The 22,206-nt window shown below is 54.4% G+C and overlaps 2 protein-coding genes across 4 annotated transcripts in view; one reads left to right on the forward strand and one right to left on the reverse strand.

Moving 5' to 3' along the window:
* The window catches only part of CCDC22 (coiled-coil domain containing 22), a 15,599-nt gene extending 2,513 nt beyond the window's left edge, over positions 1-13,086 (forward strand). Inside the window, exons 3-17 of the mRNA XM_032258672.1 lie at positions 3,765-3,897; positions 4,645-4,751; positions 4,877-4,943; positions 5,039-5,217; positions 9,086-9,280; positions 9,837-9,899; positions 9,991-10,110; positions 10,752-10,871; positions 10,968-11,084; positions 11,194-11,295; positions 11,378-11,485; positions 11,730-11,825; positions 12,071-12,130; positions 12,205-12,279; positions 12,714-13,086. Coding sequence (XP_032114563.1) covers positions 3,765-3,897; positions 4,645-4,751; positions 4,877-4,943; positions 5,039-5,217; positions 9,086-9,280; positions 9,837-9,899; positions 9,991-10,110; positions 10,752-10,871; positions 10,968-11,084; positions 11,194-11,295; positions 11,378-11,485; positions 11,730-11,825; positions 12,071-12,130; positions 12,205-12,279; positions 12,714-12,827 — 1,656 coding nt within the window. The 3' untranslated portion in view covers positions 12,828-13,086. The remainder of the gene's footprint in view (positions 1-3,764; positions 3,898-4,644; positions 4,752-4,876; positions 4,944-5,038; positions 5,218-9,085; positions 9,281-9,836; positions 9,900-9,990; positions 10,111-10,751; positions 10,872-10,967; positions 11,085-11,193; positions 11,296-11,377; positions 11,486-11,729; positions 11,826-12,070; positions 12,131-12,204; positions 12,280-12,713) is intronic.
* Positions 13,008-22,206, reverse strand: part of FOXP3 (forkhead box P3) — a 16,344-nt gene continuing 7,145 nt past the window's right edge. The window contains exons 3-13 of one of the 3 annotated variants that reach the window (XM_032258674.1): positions 20,830-21,061; positions 20,196-20,300; positions 19,959-20,097; positions 19,457-19,544; positions 19,283-19,387; positions 18,296-18,383; positions 18,003-18,083; positions 16,520-16,670; positions 15,732-15,808; positions 14,254-14,355; positions 13,008-14,072 (exon numbers count right to left, since the gene is read on the reverse strand). In XM_032258674.1, coding sequence (XP_032114565.1) covers positions 13,923-14,072; positions 14,254-14,355; positions 15,732-15,808; positions 16,520-16,670; positions 18,003-18,083; positions 18,296-18,383; positions 19,283-19,387; positions 19,457-19,544; positions 19,959-20,097; positions 20,196-20,300; positions 20,830-21,039 — 1,296 coding nt within the window. In that variant the 5' untranslated portion in view covers positions 21,040-21,061 and the 3' untranslated portion in view covers positions 13,008-13,922. Of the gene's footprint in view, positions 14,073-14,253; positions 14,356-15,731; positions 15,809-16,519; positions 16,671-18,002; positions 18,084-18,295; positions 18,384-19,282; positions 19,545-19,958; positions 20,098-20,195; positions 20,301-20,829; positions 21,062-22,206 lie in introns of all 3 variants that reach the window. The other 2 variants (XM_032258673.1, XM_032258675.1) reach the window with 2 other exon arrangements.

A 22,206-nucleotide genomic window follows, 5' to 3' on the forward strand; every position in this document is an offset into this window, starting at 1 on the left:
TTTTTGAGATGAAGTCTTGCTCTGTCACCCAGGCTGGAGTGCAGTGGAGAGATCTCGGCTCCCTGCAACCTCCGCCTCCTCAGTTCAAGCGATTCTCCTGCCTCTGCCTCCCAAGTAGCTGGGACTACAGGTGCGAGCCACCATGCCTGGTTAATTTTTGTATTTTTAGTAGAGATGGGGTTTCACTGTGTTGGCCAGGTTGGTCTCGAACTCCTGACCTCGTGATCCACCTGCCTCAGCTTCACAATATGGTGGGATTGCAGGTGTGAGCCACCACACTGGGCCAACATTGTCATTCCTATAGGACACTGTGATTAGCTGCTCCTTCAGGATCCTATGGAGTTGGGACAAGGATGGTTACCCAAAGGAAGGCATGCTGGTTACCTAAAAGACTATCTCTGCTTATTACCTCTGGGGCAACCACACATCCTGCGTCTCCTGAGAGCAATTCCAACTTTGTCTCTATGAGAGAATAAATAAAATACCTTTCTTTTTAAAAATATTTTACTTAAAATTTTTTTTTTACTTTTTATAGAGGTAAGGGTCTCGCTCTATTGCCCAGGCTGGTCTTGAACTCCTGGCCTCAAGAGATCCTCCTACCTTAGCCCCACCAGTAGCTAGGACTATAGGCACGTGCCACCCTGCCAGAGAATCTTTAAATTTTTTGTAGACATGGGGTCTCGCTTTTGTAGAGATGTTGCCCAGGCTGGTCTCAAGCTCCTGGCCTCAAGCAGTCTTCCCACCTTGACCTCCTGAGTAGTTGGGACTACAGATGTGCATCACTGTACCTGATAAAGAGCCATTCTGATGAAGCACTTACTCATCCCCAGTATAGAGCTGAGTCCAGTTCCTGTAATCAAGAGCTCCAAGTAATGCCCCTCCTCCTGGCTCATTCGCTCTGTGACTTTGGGCCAGTCTCTTAGTCTCTTGGAGGCTGTTTCCACATGTGTAAAATGGGTGTAAGAATTGTAACTACCATATAGGGTTGCTGTGAGGATTAAACATGAGTTAATATGTGAAAATAATATTTTCACATATTATATATATATTATATATTATTTGGTTATATATATATATAACCAAATAATAATAATGGTTATAATAAGCTTTGCATAAATGGGATTACTATTAACGGATGGGTCTGATCTGGAACCTGTGGCTACATAGTGAATGGGAACACTTTGAAATGACCCAGGAAGTATATGGTGGTGGAGGGACCATAGAGTAACTACCGTGAAAACTTTCATTTAGATGTAGGGGACTGGGTGGGTAGAGTTGTTAAATTTGAGCCTTGCTTGTGTGGTCTTTTAGCAACAGGCGTCAGAGCTCCATCCATCCCCTTGCTCTCAGGTTCATCCAGCTCTCAGGAGTTGTCACATTCTTCTCTCTGGGGCTCTTGGTGGCCTTATAAGGCAGGCAGTCTGTCCTGTGGCCCAGGACTGTATTCTTGAGGTCAGCACTTAATAAGGGGCAAGTTCTGTCTTCTGTTTGGGAGGAGAGTACACAGTGGGAGGTGTTGAGGTGGGGGCTCAGGCTTCCCACAGTTCTCTGTTCCTCTCTCAGAGCTATCTCTCTTGGATTTTGTTTACCTGCTTTTGCTTACACTGATTTTAGTGGGGGTTAGTGATTATGGCTTTTCCAGTGGCCAAGAGGTACATGTGGGCTGGCCACGTTGGCTCTTGCATGTAATCCCACCATTTTGGGAGGCTTAGGTGGGAGGATCAGCTGAGCCCAGGAGCTTGAGATCAGCCTGGGCAACATAGTGAGACCCCCCCATCTCTACCAAAAATTAGCTGGGCATGGTGGCACACACCTGTGATCTCAGCTACATGGGAGGCTGGGATAGGAGGATTGCTTGAGCCTGGAAGATCCAGGCTGCAGTGGGCTGTGACTGCACCACTGCACTCTAGCCTGAGAGACAGAGTGAAACCCCAACTCCAATAAATAAATAAAAGGCCGGGCACAGTGGCTCACGTCTATAATCCCAGCACTTTGGGACGGGGATCGGATCACCAGAGGTCGGGAGTTTGAGACCAGCCTGGCCAACATGGTGAAACACCATCTCTACTAAAAATACAAAAATTAGCTTGGCATGGTGGTGCATGCCTGTAATCCCAGTTACTCAGGAGGCTGAGGCAGGAGAGTCACTTGAAACCAGGAGGTGGAGGTTGCAGTGAGCAGATCGTGCCACTGCACTCCAGCCTGGGCAACAGAGCAAGACTCCATCTCAAACAAACAAACAAAAACAAACAGAAACTGGTACATGTGGCTGTTTGGCCCCCAGCAGCCTTGGCAAAAGGAGGCTCTCTTAACCCAGCTATGTGCTGTCCCTGTAGCCCTCCTCAACTCAGCACTGCCATGTGGTGGCGTCTTCCTCTTAATATGCCCTTGTCCTGGCAACAGTTTCTGTACCTTAGCCACTTCCATATTTTGGCACCTTCCCCACTCCTGGAATGAGTGTATCAGCCACAGCTCTTTGATTGCAGATGTTGGGAAAAATCCAAAGTAAAGTAGCTTAAAAGCCAGTGTTTTTCATACTTGTTTAACCTTGAGCCTCCAAAATAAAAATATCTTGCATTGTGACCCAGTATACTCCTAAGTATAGAATAGTCATGGCTTCTAAGTGTACCCTGTGCCAGGCCCTGTGGTAAGTAACATGGTGTTAACTCATTTAATTCTCAGGACAACCTTTTGCTGTGTGTACTGTTGGTATCCGCTCTTTCAGGTGAAGAAAGTGAAGCACAGAGAGGTTAAGTGATCTGCCTGAGGTCACATAGTTCGTAAGAGGCAAAGCTTGGGTTTGAATCCAGGAAGTGTGCTTTCAGAGTCTATGCAGCTCCAAAGCAGTGGCAACTCTGGAAGAAAAAGGCTTTCCTAGGCCGGGCGTGGTGATTCCCACCTGTAATCCCAGCACTTTGGGAGGCTGAGGTGGGAGGATTGCTTGAGCCCAGGAGTTTGAGGCCAGCCTGGCCAACATGGCGAAACCTTGTCTGTACTAAAAATACAAAAATTAGCCAGGTGTGGTGGTGTGCACCTGTAATCCCAGCTACTTGGGAGGCTGAGTGGAAGGATTACTTGAGCCCAGGAGGCAGAGGTTCCAGTGAGCCAAGATCATGCCACTGCACTGCACTCCAGCCTGAGCAACAGAGCAAGACCCCATCTCAAAAAAAAAGAAGGAAAGAAAGAACGAAGGAAAGAAAGAAAGAAAAATAAAGAAAGAAAGGAAAAGAAAAGGAAAGAAAGAAAGAGAAAGAGGCTTGCTTTCTCTCCTGGCCTGTTTCCCCAGTACCCATCCAGAACCCTCGTGAGTCCTTTTGTTCTGAGCTATTGTGATTCTGGTCTTTTTTGCCTGTTTATTTTTAGGCACTCTTTCTATAATAGGTAGATTTGCTCTTTACCTATGATATGGGCTCCAAATATTTTTTTCCAACTTGTCATTAACTTTTGACTTTGCTTATTATATTTTTCTTTAAATATTTTCTTTCTTTTCATGTATTCAAAAATACCCATCTTTTCTTTTATGGCCTCCGGATTTTGAGTCATAGAAAGGCCAGAGCTTTAATCTTATTTCCTGTTCTCTGTATCATTGACTGTCATTACTCTGTGGCTCCCTGGAGGGCCTGGAGGCCTTGGGGAACTGGGGGAGGTTGGGAGGGTGGTGGTTAGTGAGAGACTGGGAGCGTTTGCAGCCTAGGCCCAAGTCTCCCAGGGCAGGGGGACCCTTTCCGCCGGCCGGAGGCCCCCCCCCCCACCACCACCCTCAGGACCTTGGCTATCCCTTGGAGCTTGGCTATCAGAACTTCCTTTACCCCAGTGAGCCTGACCTCCGAGACCTGCTTCTCTTCTTGGCTGAGCGGCTGCCCACCGATGCCTCTGAGGATGCAGACCAGCCTGCAGGTACTGGGTGTCTGGGGTGCGGTCAGGGGAGGGGGGCAGTGAGGGGAGAGGAGGGCCTTCCGGGGCGCTGTAGGGGCTGAGAGAGGTAGAGGTGGTGAAAAGGTTGGTGGGTAGGGGTGGCAGTATGTGTCTTTAGGAGAGCTAGGCGGGAGGATTAGGTGTCAGAGAGGGGCTACAGGGCAGCGGGCAGGGGGCTGAGGTTGAGCTGACCCCGGGTGGTACATTGGTGCTTGGAGGGGCCTCCTTGACTCAACCTCAGCACCCTCCCTCTCTCTCATTCCGCTCTAACCAATTGGGCCTCCTGGGTGCTGCTCAAACACACCCTAGCACACTCCCACCTCCATGCCTTTGTATCGTGGGTTACCCTTCCCCTAGGTACCCTCATGGCTCACTCCCTTACCTCTTTGAGGTTAGCCTCCTCTCCACAGCCCCCTCCTGATCCCCGACTGGCTGCAGTCTGGATGGTACTCAGGATCCTATTCGTGATCTCTCTCCTCTGCTAGCTTGCCGGCTCCCTGAGGGCAGGGGCCTTTATCCAGTTTGTTCCACGAAGTAGCCCTAGTGTCTAGAACAGCAACCTGTACATAGTAGGTGCTCAGTGTTTGTTGAATGACTGAACATAAGAGCGCAAGCTGGATAAATGTGTATCTCTGGATGGGGGTCAGGAGTGGAGGCTGGTCTCCTAGGGAACGCCCTTTTGGATTTGCAGCATTGTCACCTGATTCACTTCCTCCCCAACCCCCATAGGTGACTCAGCTATTCTCCTCCGGGCTATTGGGAGCCAAATTCGGGACCAGCTGGCGCTGCCTTGGGTCCCGCCCCTCCTTCGCACTCCCAAGCTGCAGCACCTCCAGGTGGGACCCCCGACTCCAGTGGATCTTCTCTTGTCCCCATCTGGGTACTCAGGGTTTTGGCTCCCTCCCCCTGGCGACCCTCATCCCACTTCACCCTGGAGGTTCTGAGCCTGCTCTCCCACCAGGGCTCGACCTTCCAGAAGCCTTTCCATGCCAGCAGGCTGGTTGTGCCCGAATTGAGTTCCAGAGGCGGTGAGCATGAGGCTGTGGAGGGGTGAGGAGGAAGGTGGGGGAGACCCTCATAGTGTTGCCATGCAGCAGAGCCAGCTGACTCTTCCTGCCTCCAGAGCCACGGGAGTTCCAGGCGAGTCCCCTGCTGCTTCCAGCCCCTACCCAGGTGCTCCAGCCTGTTGGAAGGGTGGCCTCGCTCCTCGAACACCATACCTTGCAGCTCTGCCAGCAGGCGGGCCGGGACCGGCCAGGGGATGAGGACTGGGTCCGCCGGGCATCCCGCCTCCCACCCCAGGTACAGCCGGATGCCTGGCTCCCTGCTGTTCGGGCTGCTGCTTACTGACATTCCCGCTGGTCCTCTGCCCCTCTCCTTTTCCACTTGGCCCCTCCCTTCCGTTGTTTTCCCTCTGTGTGCACTTACCCAGCTCCCCACCTGAAAGAACACTGGAGTCAGAAAAATGGAGAACCTGGGACAAGTCAGTATCCCTCCTCAGAACCTTGGTTTCCTGTGCTAAAAATCAGGTAGTAATACTGCTCTTCTCTCAGGGCAGTAGTTAGACTGGATACTGTGCATGAGATTCCTGGCAACAGGAGCAATCCGGATTTGCTACCTGGCTCCTTTTTCTGTTTCCAAATTTTTAAATTTTAATTTATTATTATTATTTATTTATTTATTTTTGGAGGAGGAGTCTCTCTCTGTCACCCAGGCTGGAGTGCAGTGGCGTGATCTCAGCTCACTGCAACCTCCATCTCCCAGGTTCAAGCGATTCTCCTACCACAGCCTTCCCAGTAGCTGGGATTACAGGCATCCGCCATCATACCCGGCTAATTTTTGTAGTTTTAGTAGAGACAGGTTTTGCTGCGTTGGTCAAGCTGCTCTTGAACTCCTGACCTTAGATGATCCACCTGTCTTGGCCTCCCAAAGTGCTGGGATTACAGGCGTGAGCCACCACGCCCGGCTTAATTTTTATTTTTAGAGATGGTATCTCACTCTGCCTCTAAGACTGGAGTACAGTGGCATGATCATAGCTCATTGTAGCCTCAAACTCATGGGCTCAAGTCATCTTCCCATCTCAGCTTCCTGAGTAGCTGAGACTACAGGCACATGCCACTAACTTTTTAATCTTTTGTAGAGATAGGTTCTTGCTATGTTGTCTAGGCTGGTCTCAAACTCCTGGCCTAAAGTGATCCTCCTGCCTCAGCCTCCAAAAGCACTGGGACTGCCGGCGTGAGCCATCATGCCTGGCCTTTTCTTCTTGTTACTATGCCTTTCTTCCTCTCTCTGAGCCTCTTACTCTTTCTCTGCTTCTGCACTTGTCACTGATGTTCCTTTTTCCTGTTTCTAGGTTTTTGCACAATCTCTGCCTGTCCCCATCATTCTAGATCTATGTTTTTGCTGCTCCTCTTTCTTGCCTCTCTCTCTGTCTCCTCATTTCTGTACTGAATTTCTCTCTCTCTCTGTCTACTTCTCTATTTGTTCCCCCTTCTCCTCTGTCCACTTCTTTATCTGTCCCCTCTTATTCTGTGTGCACCTGTGTATCTGTGTCCCCTTCTGCTCTGTCCACCTCTGTATCTGTCCCCTCTTCCTTGCCGTCCACCTATATATCTGTCACTCCTCTGCCTCTGTTTATTTCTTCATCTCTGTCCTCTTTCTCTCTGTCCACCTCTGTATCTGTGGCCCCTTCCCCCTCACCTCTGTATTTGTCCCTCCTCCCCTTCTGTCCACCTCTTTATCTGCCCCCTCTTCTTCTCTCTCTGTTTTTTTCTTTTTTTGAGATGAAGTCTCGCTCTGTCACCTAGTTGGAGTGCAGTGGTGCGATCTCTGCTCACTGTAACCTCTGCTTTCTGGGTTCAAGCAATTATCTTGCCTCAGCCTCCCAAGTAGCTGGGACTACAGGTACACACTGCCACACCTAACTAATTTTTTGTATTTTTTTTAGTGGGGATGGGGTTTCACTGTGTTGCTGAGGCTGGTTGTGAACGCCTGAGCTGAGGTAATCTGCCCACTTCGGCCTCCCAAAGTGTTGGGATTACAGGCGTGAGCCACTGTGCCTGGCCCTCTCTCTCTCTCTCTCTCTCTCTCTCTCTCTCTCTCTGTCTCTCTCTTTTGAGACAGGGTCTTGCTGTGTCACCCAGGCTGAAATACAGTGGCATGATCAGGGCTCAAGGCAGCCTCAACTTCCCAAGCTCAAGCAGTCTTCTCACCTCAGGCACCTAAGTAGTTGGCATTACAGGCGCGCACCACCACATTTGGCTAATTTTTGTATTTTCTGTAGAGATGGGGTTTTGCCATGTTGGCCAGGCTGGTCTCAAACTCCTGACCTGAAGCCATCCGCTTGCCTTGGCCTCCCAAAGTGCTGTGATTATGGGCATGAGCCACTGCGCCCAGCCCCCTCTTCTTCTGTATCCACCTGTTTGTCCCCTCTTCTTCTCTATCAATTTCTGTGTCTATCCCCTCTTCCCCTCTGTCCACTTCTTTATCTGTCCCCTCTTCCTTTCTGTCCACCTCTGCATCTTTCCCCTCCTTTCTACCTCTCTGTCACCCCTCTCCCTCTGTCCATTTCTTTATCTGTTCCCTTTTCCTCTCTGTCCACTTCTCTTTCTGCCTCCCTCCGTTCTGCCCTCTTATTTCTGTCCCCTCTTCCTCTGTCTCCACCCGAGTATCAGTCCCCCTCCCCTTCTGTCCACCTTTATATCTGTCCCCTCTTCCTCTCTGTCCACCTCTGTATTTGGCCCCCCTCCCCTTCTGTCTGTCTCTTCATTTGCCCCTTCTTCCTCTGTGTCCACATCTCTGTCTGGCCCCTTTCTCTGTCTTCACCTTTGTGTTTTTCTTTCTTTCTTTTTTTTTTTTTTTTTTGAGACTAAGTCTCACTCTGTTACCAGGCTGGAGTGCAGTGGCATGTTCTTGGCTCACTGCAACCTCAGCCTCCTGGGTTCAAGTGATTCTCCTGCCTCAGCCTCCCAAGTAGCTAGGACTACAGGTGCCCGCTGCCATGCCTGGCTAATTTTTGTATTTTTAGTCAAGACGGGGTTTCACCATGTTGGCCAGGATGATCTCGATCTTTTGACCTCATGATCCGTCCACCTCAGCCTCCCAAAGTGTTAGGATTACAGGCGTGAGCCACTGTGCCTGGCTGTCTGTCTCTGTTTTTATAATCTATAGTAATTTTCACACATAAATGTGGAGAGAATATTCCAATGAATCCTAGGTACCATTTTGCCAACTTTTTTTCACCTATTCTCTCCCAACTTTTTCTTTGTTGCTGTATTATTTTAAAGCAAATCCCAGATATCATGTGATTTGAACTTTAAATACTTAGGACTACATCTCTTCACTCATAAGGACTTTCAGTTTTCAAGGTAACCACTGGGCCATTTTCATGACTAATGAAGTTAACAATGATATCTTTTTTTTTTTTTTGAGACAGAGTCTTGCTCTGTTGCCCAGGGTGCAGTGCAGTGGCATGATATCGGCTCACTGCAACCTCCACTTCCCGGGTTCAAGCCGTTCTCTTGCCTCAGCCTCCCAAGTAGCTGGGATTATAGGTGCACACCACCATGCCTGGCTAATTTTTGTAATTTTAGTAGAGTTAGGGTTTCACTGTGTTGGCCAGGCTGGTCTAAACTCCTGACCTCAGGTGATCTGCCTACCTTGGCCTCCCAAAGTGCTGGGATTATAGGCATGAGCCCACTGTGCCTGGCCAACAATAATATCTTAATACCATCCGACACTGAGTTCATAATCAGATTTTTCCAGTTATCTTGAAACTCTCTGTTCTTGTCCCTCTCTTGCCTCTCTCTCTCTGCCTCCTTTTGTGCCTGGCACCTTGGATTCCCTGTCTCTGCCCTGTCCCCTGATATCCTGTCTATGCTTCTCTTGGATTTGGGGGCTCTCGGCTCACTCTCCTCTCTTCCCACATCCTTCTCCAGCATGGGAGCTAGTGGGTGGAGGGAAGTATGTCTGTGAGCAAGAGGAGACCCCTGTCCTCGGGGAGATCCCAGGCCGGTGGGGCAGAATAGGGCAGGGCCTGCTTTAGTGGGAGGGCTGGAGAGTGGGGGTGACTTGTCTGTAGCCTTTTGTCAGGGGGCCCTTGGAGGAGGCAGGGCCTTGGAGGCTAGGCAGGCCCCTACACCCTCCTGCTTCCCCTGCCTTCTCTCCCCAGGAGGACACACGGGCTCAGCGGCAGCGGCTGCAGAAGCAACTGACTGAGCATCTGCGCCAAAGCTGGGGCCCGCTTGGGGTCCCCACACAAGCCCGAGACTTGGGAGAGCTGCTGCAGGCCTGGGGTGCTGGGGCCAAGACTGGTGCTCCTAAGGGGTCCCGCTTCACACACTCTGAGAAATTCACCTTCCATCTGGTGGGTGTACCTGTGGACATGGGATGTGCTGATGGGCGTGGCAGGCTTGGAGGGTGGCTTTTTGTATAAGCACCACCCCTTTATCCACACGGGGTCCTGTGTTCCCACTGGACAGGCCCTCACCCCACTGGGGGGTGGGTACCCAGAGGGGTCCCCTAGCTTCGCAGGGACTTGACTGGAGAAAATGTGGATAGGTGGGAACCATGCAAGGGTGTGAGGGTGTTCTTAGGGCAACATCCCCTTTCCCTAGGCAGTTTCCTCTGAGCATATCTTCTCTCCTAAGATGTCCACTTTGAGGGGCCCCCATCCTTCTCATGGGCATTTGAGGCTTGAGATATGGGGCAGGTAGGTAGGAGCTGTATCTGGGTCAGGGAGCTTTTTCCACAAGCAAGCACTCCGGCCTGGGGTTGCAGGTGGTGCCTTTACCCTCAGAGTCACAGGCTGCCATCAGTGGTTGAGTGGGCATGCAGCACCAGGGGCAGTTCTCAGGGGAGGCTGAGGCTGGTTGAGGAAGGGCTTTCCCTGACAGCCAGGATGCCCCTTGTCACTCCCTCAGGAGCCCCAGGCCCAGGCCACTCAGGTGTCAGATGTGCCGGCCACCTCCCGGCGGCCTGAACAGGTGAGCAGAGCGGGGTAGAGGGGTGGTGTCTCAGCCCCTTGCTTGTCTGCTGAGCCTGATACCCCAACCCTGACTGGCCTGGGCCTCCCAGAACATGTGGGCAGCTCAGGAACAGGAGCTTGAGTCCCTTCGGGAGCAGCTGGAAGGAGTGAACTGCAGTATTGAGGAGGTTGAGGCCAACATGAAGACCCTGGGCATCAGCTTCGTGCAGGTGAGGGGCGGGGCAGGGGCTGCGCTTTGGGGTAGGTCAGAAGGAGGGCCTCGGGGTGTGAGGGACTAGGTGGGGCAAGAGGTGCTCTGTAGAGGTCTGCGAATGGCAGAAGGGTTGTAGAGGTCTGCGAATGGCAGAAGGGTTCCTGGGAGCTGTTGGGGATCTGTGGGGCTCTTGAGGGTGGCTGTGAGAATCAGGCCAGGGTGAGGGTCTGTGAGCATCTGTGGGGCACTGTGGGCCTGCACGGGCAGGGGATTGGGGGGTCCTCAGAGGGTCTGTGGGCATCTGTGGAGCACTGTGGGCCTACATGGGCAGGGGATTGGGGGGTCCTCGGAGGGTCTGTGGGCATCTGTGGGGCACTGGGCCTGCATGGGCAGGGGATTAGGGGATCCTTGGAGGGTCTGTGGGTATCTGTGGAGCACTGTGGGCCTGCATGGGCAGAGGATTGGGGGGTCCTCGGAGGGTCCGTGGGGATCTGTGGGGCACCACAGGTCTGCAAGAACAGGAGATTTGGGGGGGTCCTTGGGGTCCTTGGCACCAGCATGGAGCTGTTAGAGAGGCCTGTGGGGGTCACAGGGGTGTATAGTCATCTGTGGAGCTCCATGGGGGCTGCGGCGTGTGACCGGGTATCTGTGGGCCAGGCAGAGTCTGAGTGCCGGCAGAGTGAGCTCAGCACAGCGGAGCGTGAGCAGGCCCTGCGCCTGAAGAGCCGCGCAGTGGAGCTGCTGCCCGATGGGGCCGCCAACCTTGCCAAGCTGCAGGTGGGTTTGGGGCTGTGGCTGGGCAGGGGGGGGGGGGGGGGGGGGGGGCGGGTTTGGAGGGCCCAGCCTGTGTGACACATACCCACCCCCCACCAGCTTGTGGTGGAGAGTAGCGCCCAGCGGGTCATCCACTTGGCGGGTCAGTGGGAGAAGCACCGGGTCCCACTCCTCGCTGAGTACCGCCACCTCCGAAAGCTGCAGGATTGCAGAGAGGTAAGCAGTGGGGCCCTGGGCTGTGGGTGGGCCAGGGCAGGCTGTGTCCCTCTGTAGGTGGCCATCCCTGTGCTCTGCACACTGTCTTCTGCCTGTGGGCTTCTGGCAGCTGGAATCTTCTCGACGGCTGGCAGAGATCCAAGAACTGCACCAGAGTGTCCGGGCGGCTGCTGAAGAGGCCCGCAGGAAGGAAGAGGTCTATAAGCAGCTGGTACGGCCTGTGTGAGGGACCTGGGTGGCTTAGGAGGGTGAGGGATGGGTCCTGGGGGAGTGCCTGCTATGTCCCTACCTAGGTGTCAGAGCTGGAGACTCTGCCCAGAGATGTGTCCCGGCTGGCCTACACCCAGCGCATCTTAGAGATTGTGGGTAACATCCGGAAGCAGAAGGAAGAGATCACCAAGGTACACTGCCAGGGCCATGGAGGGTGGGTCGTGTGGGCTGTCAGGCATAGTGTGGCAGCACGGGGACCTCACACCCCCAGGTAGACAGAGCTGTCCAGCCACACCCTGACACAGAACAGTCACACGCAATCCATCCCAGTCACCCCTGATGATGACACAGTCCCTGTCTGCTGCACATGAGCACCCTCTACTGCCAGCCACCCTGCCCCAGGCAGGGGCTCATGGCTACCATGGTGTCTGCCAGATCTTGTCTGACACAAAGGAGCTTCAGAAGGAAATCAACTCCCTCTCTGGGAAGCTGGACCGGACGTTTGCAGTGACTGATGAGCTCGTGTTCAAGGTGTGGGGCAGGCTGGGTGGGGGTGAGTGGGGTGAGGCTGGGCTGCTGCCTGTGCATCTGCTCACGGGCTGGCTGGGGTCCAGACCTGGGCCCCGTGCGAGGCTGGAGGTGCACTGATGCCCAGGGCTGGCTTTGTTCCATGGAGGATGAAGCTAGTGGGGCTGTGGGAGAGGGTGGCCTTCTTGGGGCATAGAGATGGTCGGGGGCAGCCCACTGATATCTTCGAGGTCCCTGTGTCTGGTCAGGATGCTAAGAAGGATGATGCTGTTCGGAAGGCCTATAAGTATCTAGCTGCCCTGCACGAGGTGAGGGAAGTGTGCCTGGGGCGGGGCCACTGGGGGTGGGTGGGGCTGGGTGCAAGCCTTTTTCCTGTTCCCAGAACTGCAGCCAGCTCATCCAGACCATCGAGGACACGGGCACCATCATGCGGGAGGTTCGAGACCTCGAGGAGCAGGTGAGGCCTGGGAGCAGGATAGGAAGCCAAGGCAGACCAGGGAACAGTTCCTCAGGTTATGCTGGGAGAGGCCGTGAAGCCAGACACAGCCTATGGTCAGAAGCCCAGCCCTGCCCCCTAGTGCCTGTGCCTGTGACCTAGGACAGGCAAGTGGCCTACTGTGAGCCCCAGCTTCTACCCCAAGGGCCCTCCTGCCTGCTTCCCAGGGCCATGAACAGAGGCTTCAGCTTGAAGACGTAGGGGGAATCCTGCCAGGTGGTGAAGGATGCTTTGGGTGGAGGGAACACCACGTGAGAAGGCCTGGGCATGGGACAGAGCAGGCTATGGTTGGAGGCGGTGGGACGGGCCCAGAGCAGGCTATGATGGGGGCTGGCGAGCAGGAGCTGGGAAAGGGGCTGTGTGTGCTGAAAGGGCATGTGTTCACGTTGCCTCAGATCGAGACAGAACTGGGCAAGAAGACCCTCAGCAACCTGGAGAAGATCCGGGAGGACTACCGAGCCCTCCGCCAGGAGAACGCTGGCCTCCTGGGCCGGGTCCGGGAGGCCTGAGGAGCCGCCAGCAGAGGTCTCTCCCCAGCCTCAGGCAGGGATTTGGGGTGCTGGAGGCAGTGGCCAAGCACTTGCCCTCGCTACTCCCTCTGCTGCCCAGTTCCTTCTGCCGCCGCCTTGGACCCAGACCCCTGCCCACTGACCACAACCCTTATCTGGGGTGATAGTCCAGCATGTGAGGAGCTCAGCTGCAGTTTATTGGGGAGGGTACTGTGGGTTGGGGGCCTTGGATCCCAAATAAATGAGGAGTTCCTCTGCAGTCTAAGCTGAGGCATGGATCAGGGCTCAGGGCATGGGAGTGAGGTGAGTGGCAGGGGAGACAGGGTATTTTTGGCAAGTCAGTGTGTGTGGCTATGTGTGTCTACATGGGACTCAACAGACCCACTGGGGGGCTGTGTGTGTGTACATGTGTGAGATATGCAGGTGAGTTCTAACAGGCCATGTGTGTGACCGAGCATGTGTTGGGAGCTGCATGAGACCATGTATGAGCAATTATGTGTCTGTGTGGCTTTGTGGGACCTGAGATACTGAGGGTGCTGAGGCTGCTTCTGTGTAGGCCTCTGGGCACACCCTCGTGTGACAGTGCCCCTGTGGGACCTGAGGCTGGCTGTGGGTGTGTGCCTTGGGGTATGTGGGTTGTCAGGGCCATGCTTGTGTGTGATTGTGTGATGACGCAGCTTTGAGGTTGTTCGAGTGTACTGAGGCAGACTCTCTGTGTTTTGGGATTTGTGTTGAGTGAGGGACAGGATTGTGATATTTTGTGTGTCTGTGTGACTTTTCCAGCCCTGAAGTCATCTGTGCGAGCAGCTGAGGCAGGCTGTTTGGCTGTAGGGCTCGACTGGGGGGGGTATCTGGGGTAGAGGTGGGGACTGGGGCTGAGACTGGGGCCCCCCGACCAGCCTTGGGGCAAAGGATATGATGGGGGAGGGGTGGCTGCCAACGGGGGAACAGGGGCCCTTGCAGGCAAGATGGTGGAAACCTCACTTCTCTTGGTCCCTGTGGGCACATCCAGGGCCTGTCATCCCTGTCCCCACCACCTCTGTCTCCCACCAGTTTGGCCCCTGTTTGTCCATCCTCCTTTCCTTGATCCTGAGGTCAGGGGCCAGGTGTAGGGTTGGAACACCTGCTGGGCCTCTGGCTCCGTTTCTTGCGGAACTCCAGCTCATCCACGGTCCACACAGCCCCCTTCTCGCTCTCCACTCGCACGAAGCACTTGTGCAAGCTCAGGTTGTGGCGAATGGCGTTCTGTGGAAGGCCAGGGACAGGGAGTGGGTGGGCGTCAACCTCTGAGGCCAGCAGCTGCCAACCACAACCCACCTCCCGATCCTCCCCAATGTGCCTATCAGCCCAGCCCCAGACCTGTTCACTTCGAGCTGTGGTGGCACTTGAGGCCATCCCAGTCACCACCACCTCCAGAGGAGCTCACCTTCCAGGTGGCAGGATGGTTTCTGAAGAAGGCGAACATGCGTGTGAACCAGTGGTAGATCTCATTGAGTGTCCGCTGCTTCTCTGGAGCCTCCAGGATGGCCTGGAAGTTGGGGGGTGGGGTAAGGGGCATGTTCCCCAAAGTTGGGGTTTAGAGGGGCTGTGACCTACCCTGAGCCATCTGACATGGGGGTGGAATTGTGCGGGCAGGTGAGCAGGGACAGGACTAGATGTGGGGTGAAGCACGGAGTCAAAGATGGTGTTAGAAAAGGGGTAAAGTGTGGGGCTGGGCAGGGTTTGATGTAGGGTGTGGGTATGGTTGTCTGGGATTAGGTAAGGGATGGGGCTGAGATTGGGAGTGGGTCTTGTTCAGGGCTCGGGCTGGAGTGAGGTGAAAGGTCTGGGATGGAGTTGGAGCTGGGGTTCTCCATGAGGGTGACATTTCAGGGTTGGGGAAGGTGAAGGATCAGGAGTGGGGTCAAGGATTTGGAAGGGGTAAAGGGCCAGGCAGACTTAAAGGTCAGGGAAGAGGTGGGTTAAGAGTCAGGCTGGGAGTGGACTCAGGTGGGTCTAGGGGTGAAGGATGGGATGATATGGCTTTAGGTCAGGAGCCAGAGATGGGTCGAATTATCGAGTATCTTACATGTCAGGGACATGGTTAGGTGGTTAGGCTTGGGGCAAGGATGAGGTTAGTTGTGGGGTTTGGTGTGGAGTGAGGCTGAGGGTCAGATAATTTGATCAGTTTGGATTCAGGAATGGGATTACAGAGTTAGCGATGATGATTGCAGTAAGGTCATGAGCCAGGATGGGGCTAGGTTAGGGCTTCAGTTCAGAGACAGTTGGGGAATGTCTGGTATCATGTAGGGGTTATGTTCAGGTTTGGGGTTAGGTGTGGGGTTAGGATGAAGGTTCTGAGAAGGCATTGGGGAGGCTGAGATGAAGGAGTTGGGATGGGGTGATGAAGTTAAGGGTCAAATGGGTGTTATAAGGAAGGGTTGGGGATGGGGCCCAGCCGGGGGTGTATTGACATACTGGGGTACATTGGGACCAGGGAAGGAGATGGGGTTGGGTTGGCATAAAGGCAGGGGAAGGAGTTAGAGTAAGAGCTAGGGCATGTCCATGGCAAAGTGCAGAGATGGTGTTAGTTTTGGGCTATTTTATAGGTCCAGGAGAGGGTTAGGTATGGGGCTGAGGTGGCTATCTGGAAAGGGGTAGGTTTAGGGTCAGAATTTGGCATGCTCTGGCCTGGATGGTGGTTTAGGTTTGGATTCGAGGACAGGATCCTCTGTGAACCACTGTTTAGGGTGAAGCCAGGATGAGCGGTCACATTTGAGGCATGGCTTGGGGCTCCTTTGGGCTGGGGCTTGGAAATGGAGAAGCCCACTCCGAGGGCACTCAGAGAGAGACAGGAGTTCGGGAGGCAGGTCCCCCACCCCGTCTTTCTCTTCCTCCTCCTTGGGGCTGAGCTGCTTTGCTTACCCAGCGGATGAGCGTGGCGTAGGTGAAAGGGGGCCGCATGTTGTGGAACTTGAAGTAGTCCATGTTGTGGAGGAACTCTGGCAGAGGGTGGGGATGAATCAGGCCCCATGTAGGACCTCCTAGCTAGCTCCCTCTTCCCTCCCCCCTACAAGGTGAGTCTACAGGCCTGAGATCCCGCCATCAACACCCGTGTCCATGGGCACAGGTACTGTCTGCTGAGCACCTGACATAAGTTGTATAATTTATTCTTTGTACCACTTCTGCCAAAATAGTTCTCCCCGAGGTTGAAAAGAAGTGGAGTAACTTGCACACTAAAGGGATGCAAGAGGTTAAATGGCAGAGCGGGGATGCCAGTCAAGGTCTCTGATCCCTGCTAAGCCCACAGGCCAGGCCTGGTGGAGAGCAGTGGATTGGTGAGCTTGGGTGAACATCCCAGTTTTCCTTAGTCAGGGGAGGAAAGAGGTGTCCCTGTAATTCCTTAGCAGGGCCCTCCCTTCTGATGACTGAATGGAGTAGCTGGAGTTCAGAGTGGGTGAGGCACGACTCCAATCCTCAACGGAGACAGGGCTATGGCAGGATACTTGAGACTCTATAGGGGGCTTTTAGGTCACGGACATCCTGAGAGGAAGCTTTTGTGAGCGGATGCATTTTCCCAAAGGCTGAGTGGTGGTAGCTGTGGTGGTGGTGGTGGTGGGAAGGGGCAGTATGGAGCTCCTTTGCACCCTCCTCCCAGAGCCGGTCAGGATTAGGAGCTTGGGGGCACCGTGTAGTGCAAGGACTATTCTTACCTGGGAATGTGCTGTTTCCATGGCTGCCCCACAGGTGCCTCCGCACAGCAAACAGGCTGTCGGGGGCCTCCCGGGAGCCAGACCAGGCTGGGACCATGCCGCCTTGGCTGCCAGCAGCTACAATGCAGCAGGAGGCCTTGTCAGATGACGCCTGAGAAGGGAAGAGGCTGGTGACCCAGAGACTTAAACTTCCCACTTTTTTTTTTTTTTTTTTTTTTGAGACGGAGTTTTGCTTTTGTTACCCAGGCTGGAGTGCAATGGCCCGATCTCGGCTCACCGCAACCTCTGCCTCCTGGGTTCAGGCAATTCTCCTGCCTCAGCCTCCTGAGTAGCTGGGATTACAGGCACGCCCCACCATGCCCAGCTAATGTTTTGTATTTTTAGTAGAGACGGTTTCACCATGTTGACCAGGATGGTCTTGATCTCTTGACCTCGTGATCCACCCGCCTCGGCCTCCCAAAGTGCTGGGATTACAGGCTTGAGCCACCGCGCCCAGCCCTAAACTTCTCACTTTTTAATTTCTTTTTTTTTTCCTTGCTCTGATTGCCCAGGCTGGAGTGCAGTGGTGTGATCTCAGCTCACTGCAACCTCCGCCTCCCAGTTTCAAGCGATTCTCCTGGCCTCAGCCTCCCGAGTAGCTAGGATTACAGGCACCCATCACCACATCTGTCTGATTTTTGTATTTTTAGTAGAGCTGCGGTTTCACCATTTTGGCCAGGCTGGTCTCGAACTCCTGGCCTCAGGTGATCCACCCACCTCGGCCTCCCAAAGTCGTGGGACTACAGACATGAGCTATTTCGTCTGCCCCCACTTTATTTTTAAAACAGTGTTTTTCAAAGCAAGGACGCCCTCTTCTCAATTCCAGTCTGAGGTGGAATCCCACAAAACAGCATGAGCCGTATTTATTAGAGCACGGGTGCGGACGCCATATATGGCCACCGATGCTGGGACCATGAGCTGGGGTTGAATAGTGGTTTTTACCACCCAACTGTGACCTTGGGAAAGTCACCTAAACCTCCCTGGCCTCAATTTTCCTCATCTGTATATTGACATCCTGAGAAATAAATTACCACCAGCAAAGCGCTCAGAAACAGTGTCTGGCCCCCAGGGTGGCTTCATGTGCATGTGACCTGTGTGGTTATGTGACACCCTGTGCTTTGTTTAATGCTTTGTGGTTGCCATCTTGAAATCTGAACAAGGGGCCCTGTAGGTTACATAGCTGGTCCTGCTGGCACACAGCCTGCGTCTTTGGCTATTTGCATTTGCTTTGACAACTCAGGATCACAGTGTTTCGGAATCTTAGGGTCAGAGGGTTTGTAAGTGGAGGGGGATAGATTTCCAGGTCCGGGCATGTTTGGAGCTGGGGACAGGGGCCCCTAGCTCTCAGGGCCTGCATGTGAGGTTAGGTTCCCTGCACCCTGCAGGCCTCCTCCCTGCTCCCCAGCAGTCTGAGTTTGCCACCAGCAGGCCTGGGGTTGCTCACCACAGATGGAGCCTTGGGCACTGCCATTTTCCCGGCCAGGTGGGCCTGCATAGCACTCAGCTTCTCCTTCTCCAGCACCAGCTGTGAAATGGCACAAACATGAGGCCTCAGCCTGGCCTTTCTCTGCCACATCTTTGCCCAGGCTATGGTCTTCCATGGGAGTGCCTGCTCCTCTTCCTTCCTTTATACTAGCCCTCATCCCAGGTGAACTTGGTTTCTGGCACGTGGTGGACAGAAGGTTTTCCCCACTATCCCTATTCCCTATCCCCTATCCCCCACCACCCTAGAATTACCTGTTGCTCCAGAGACTGTACCATCTCTCTCTGGAGAAGACATTGCGCCCTGCCCTTTTCATCCAGAAGATGGTCCTCCTGGCAGTGCCTAAGTAGGGAGAAGATTCCATGCAGGTGACCATGACAGGGCTGGCCTGGCTCAACGCTCTGAATGGGGAGGGCCCAGGCCCTCTGGGAGGTCTCTCCTGTGAGCTCCAGCTCCCCTCCACTTTCTATGTCAGTCTCCCTCTCACACCCCTCATTCCCTCAACATGTGCCACTTGGCACCCACTGCATGTCAGGGCTGAGCTTACCACCTGACCAGGGTGCTGGAGGTAATGTTGGAAGTGTGGTGAGCTGTGATGGGGCCAGGCAGGTGAGAGTGGGCAAGACACTCTGGGTGAAGGGGACGGCCTGTGCAAAGCCTGGCCACAAGGAAGACAGGACATTCGAGTTGCTGCTAAGGATTGTGCGTAGTGTGGGGTGTGTGTGGGGGGGGGGGGAGGAGAGGGAGGGAGAGGGAGAGGGAGAGGTGGAGGAACTGAGAGGAGGCAGCAGCAGCCATCTGGAAGAGCTAGAACTTTGGAGACAGTAGAATAAGGCTGGCATGTTGGCATGAGGAGTAGCAGGGCAAAGCAGTTAGGAGTTCAGATTCCGGAGCCTGGCTGTGTGGGTTCAAATCCCAGCACTGTCACTCAGGAACTGGGAGATTTTGATCAAGACACTTAACCTCTTTGACCTCAGTCTCCTTGTCTGTAAAATGGAGGTAAATAACAGCATAAATGTTTCTTATTATACATATGAGGAAACTGAGGTCCACAGAAGCTAAGTAACTTGTCCAAAGTCACACAGCTAGTGAGGGATGGAGCTGGGGTTTGAACCCACAGTCTCAGAGTTTACCTCTTTCATCTTGCTACCTATTGGGATGAGGCCTGGGCTAGGATCTGCACCCCAGACCTCCTTCCACAAGCCAGGACTGGCGGACTGGCACAGGCCTGGGCCACTCACTTGAGGAAGTCCTCTGGCTCTTCAAAGACCTTCTCACATCCAGGCCACTTGCAGATGCCATTTGCCAGCAGTGGGTAGGAGCTCTGGGATGTGGCCGAAAGGGTGCTGGGGGAACAAAGGGTGTCAGGGGAGGGGATAGAAGGTTGAGGATCCTTCCCAGCCCCGTCCACTGACCTGTCCTTCCTGGGTGCGCCGGGATTTGGGAAGGTGCAGAGCAGTGTCGGCTCCCTGGACAGCCACTCCACGCTGGCCACATTGATCCCTGTGGATGGGGACAGGGCACCTTTGGGGGCTGTGGGCCGGGCTCTGGAGCTTGGCCCACAAGGCCTCTCATTTTGAGCTTTCCACCCTCCTGAGCCTCGAAAACTCTGACTCCCAGGGGCTCTGCTGTCCCCAAATTCCCAGGCTTCTGGCAGAGAAGCTAAAAGACGGCCATTTGCAGGTGCTGACATTTTGACTAGCTTTGTAAAGCTCTGTGGTTTCATAATTTTGACATTCGGCATCTTTAAGGTTCTGCACCTGACGTTTTTTGGAGGTTGGAGTTTCCAAGCCTCTGAGACCTGACACCTTTGACGTCCCAGAGGACTGCAATTCAGAATAGCCTACACTGCTCACGGCCAAGGATCTGGGGACTTGGGGGTTCTGTGAAGCCATGGGGTATGGGCTGGGGTGTTACCAGGTGGGAGGCCAGGCCGGGCCTTGAGGGAGAAGACCCCAGTGGTGGTGGTGGGCGGCGGGAGGCTGATCATGGCTGGGCTCTCCAGGGGGTGCACCTGCAGCACAGGGGTCCGGGCGTGGGCATCCACTGTGGAGAGCTGGAGGGCACATGTGGGCTATGGCTCAGCCTGATTTGGGGCCCCTCCCCACAGTTCTCCCACCTGCTCCCTCCTCCCTGCCCATTCATGGTCCATACCTGGTGCATGAAATGTGGCCTGTCCTGGAGGAGTGCCTGTAAGTGGGGCAAGGGGCCCAGCCGTGCCCCGGAGGGTGCCACCATGACTAGGGGCAGTGTGGGCAGCTGGGCAGAAAGGCAGGTGGGTGAGAGGTCATCCTCATCCTCACTGTTCTGTGTCTAATTCATATACTCTGCACTGCAAGCCCACATGGTAGATACTATGATTGTCCCCCTTTTACACATGTGGAAACTGAGGCTCATGGAGATCGAGTGATTTTTTTTAAGATCAAACAGCTAATAAATGGCAGAGCTGGCCTCAACCCTGTCACCTCATCTCCTTGAGCCCCAGTCTTCTCCTCTTGTCACATGGGGATGGGGACACATAGCTATGCCCATGGGACTATGATACGGCATCCTCCTCTCCTGAGACAGGGATTGGGAGGTCGGGGAGAGCCTCCGATCTCCGAGGCCTGGCAGGTGGGGACTTTCTTAGCCCTGCAACATCTGCATAAGTCACAGACTTGCCTGGGACCCAGAAACCACTTCCTGTGCCCCAGCCAGCCCCCCTCCCGCCTGGTGCCACAGTAAAGGTCGGCACCTGTAGGCCCAGGTACCCCACCCTGCCTGCCCCATCCTGGGCCCTGGGCCTCACCTGCAGCTGCGATGGTGGCATGGGGTTCAAGGAGGAGGAGGAGGCATGGGCCCCGCCTCGAAGATCTCGGCCCTGGAGGGCTCCCCCTGGGCCCCGGGCCCCCAGCAGGTCTGAGGCTTTGGGTGCAGCCCTCCAGCTGGGCGAGGCTCCTGGGGATGGGCCAAGGGCCAAGGAAGGGGCTGAGGGCTTGACTGGCCTGGGGTTGGGCATCGAGTCCTTGTCTGAGAGCAGGCTGCGTAGACATAAGGGAAAGGAGTCACACGTGTGCTGGGGCAGTATGAAATACTTGACCACCTGAACCACGTGGACACCCCTCTGGTCACAGCAGGCATTGGCTGGGACATGTCCCAAAGGGCCCCACAGCGGCACCCCAGCTCTGGACACACACACACACACTCACACACACAGACACACACACACACGTGTCAGGAACCCAGGTACATGTGCATACCCACACATGCCCCACGTGCACAGGTCCAGCACCTGGCTTGCCTGCCCATGCCAGCACAGCCCTGGTGTGTACAAGGGCAATGGTTGTTTCCCCTTCCACTTGAGACCTGTCTTCAAGCCTCAGGCCTCCAGCCCTCCCTGAACCCTGCACAGGCTGCCTTTGCTTATCTTGCTGGAGCTAGTCTCAGACTTTCTCCTGGGAGTCCTATTTTGCCCTGTGACTAAGCATGGACTCAAAAAATTCATCTGGGTTCTGTGAGTGGGGCTAGTGAGGAGGCCATTGCAACAGTCCTGGCAAGTGATGATGCTGGCACAGAATGGGCTGGTGGCAGTGGAGAAGGTGAGAAGTGGGTAGATTCTGAGACTAATCTGAAGCAGGATTGGGAGAAGTGCAGGCAGCTTGGATATAGTGGGTAAGAGAGGGAGGGGTCAAAGTGACACGGGTTTTAGCTTGAGTAGCTGGAAGGGCCGAGCTGACATTACCTGAGATAGGGGACATGGCGGGGAGTGGGGTTAGGCGTGAAAGTGCAGGTGTGGATGGACATGAAGAATCTGGCATTAGATGTGTGAGTGGAGAAGCTGAGGGGGCAGCTGAATATGGGAGTCTGGATCTCAGGGCAAGGAGGCGAGTCCAGAATTGTGATCATGCATGGATCTAGCATGGCAGGTGCCAGAGAGGAGGAGAGATGGGCTCTTTTGAGCTGGGGCCTGTGGAAACTCCTCAGCCCAGCCCCTATCAGAGTTCACCTCAATTTCTGGCCCTCAAGCCTGGCTCATGCTATTTGCCCTGCCTGGAATGCCCACTCCTTCTCCTCTTCCCCTGTCTAAGCCATGCAGGGCCTGCTCTTCTATTGTCTTCACCTTGAAAGCCCTCCACAATGGCTCTGGGTCCCTCTGCTGAACGCCAGAACATTCTACTCCCTGAGG

This window comes from Sapajus apella, unplaced genomic scaffold (genome assembly GCF_009761245.1).
Source record: "Sapajus apella isolate SASKATOON/1434 unplaced genomic scaffold, GSC_monkey_1.0 scaffold103, whole genome shotgun sequence".
Classification (NCBI taxonomy): domain Eukaryota; kingdom Metazoa; phylum Chordata; class Mammalia; order Primates; family Cebidae; genus Sapajus; species Sapajus apella.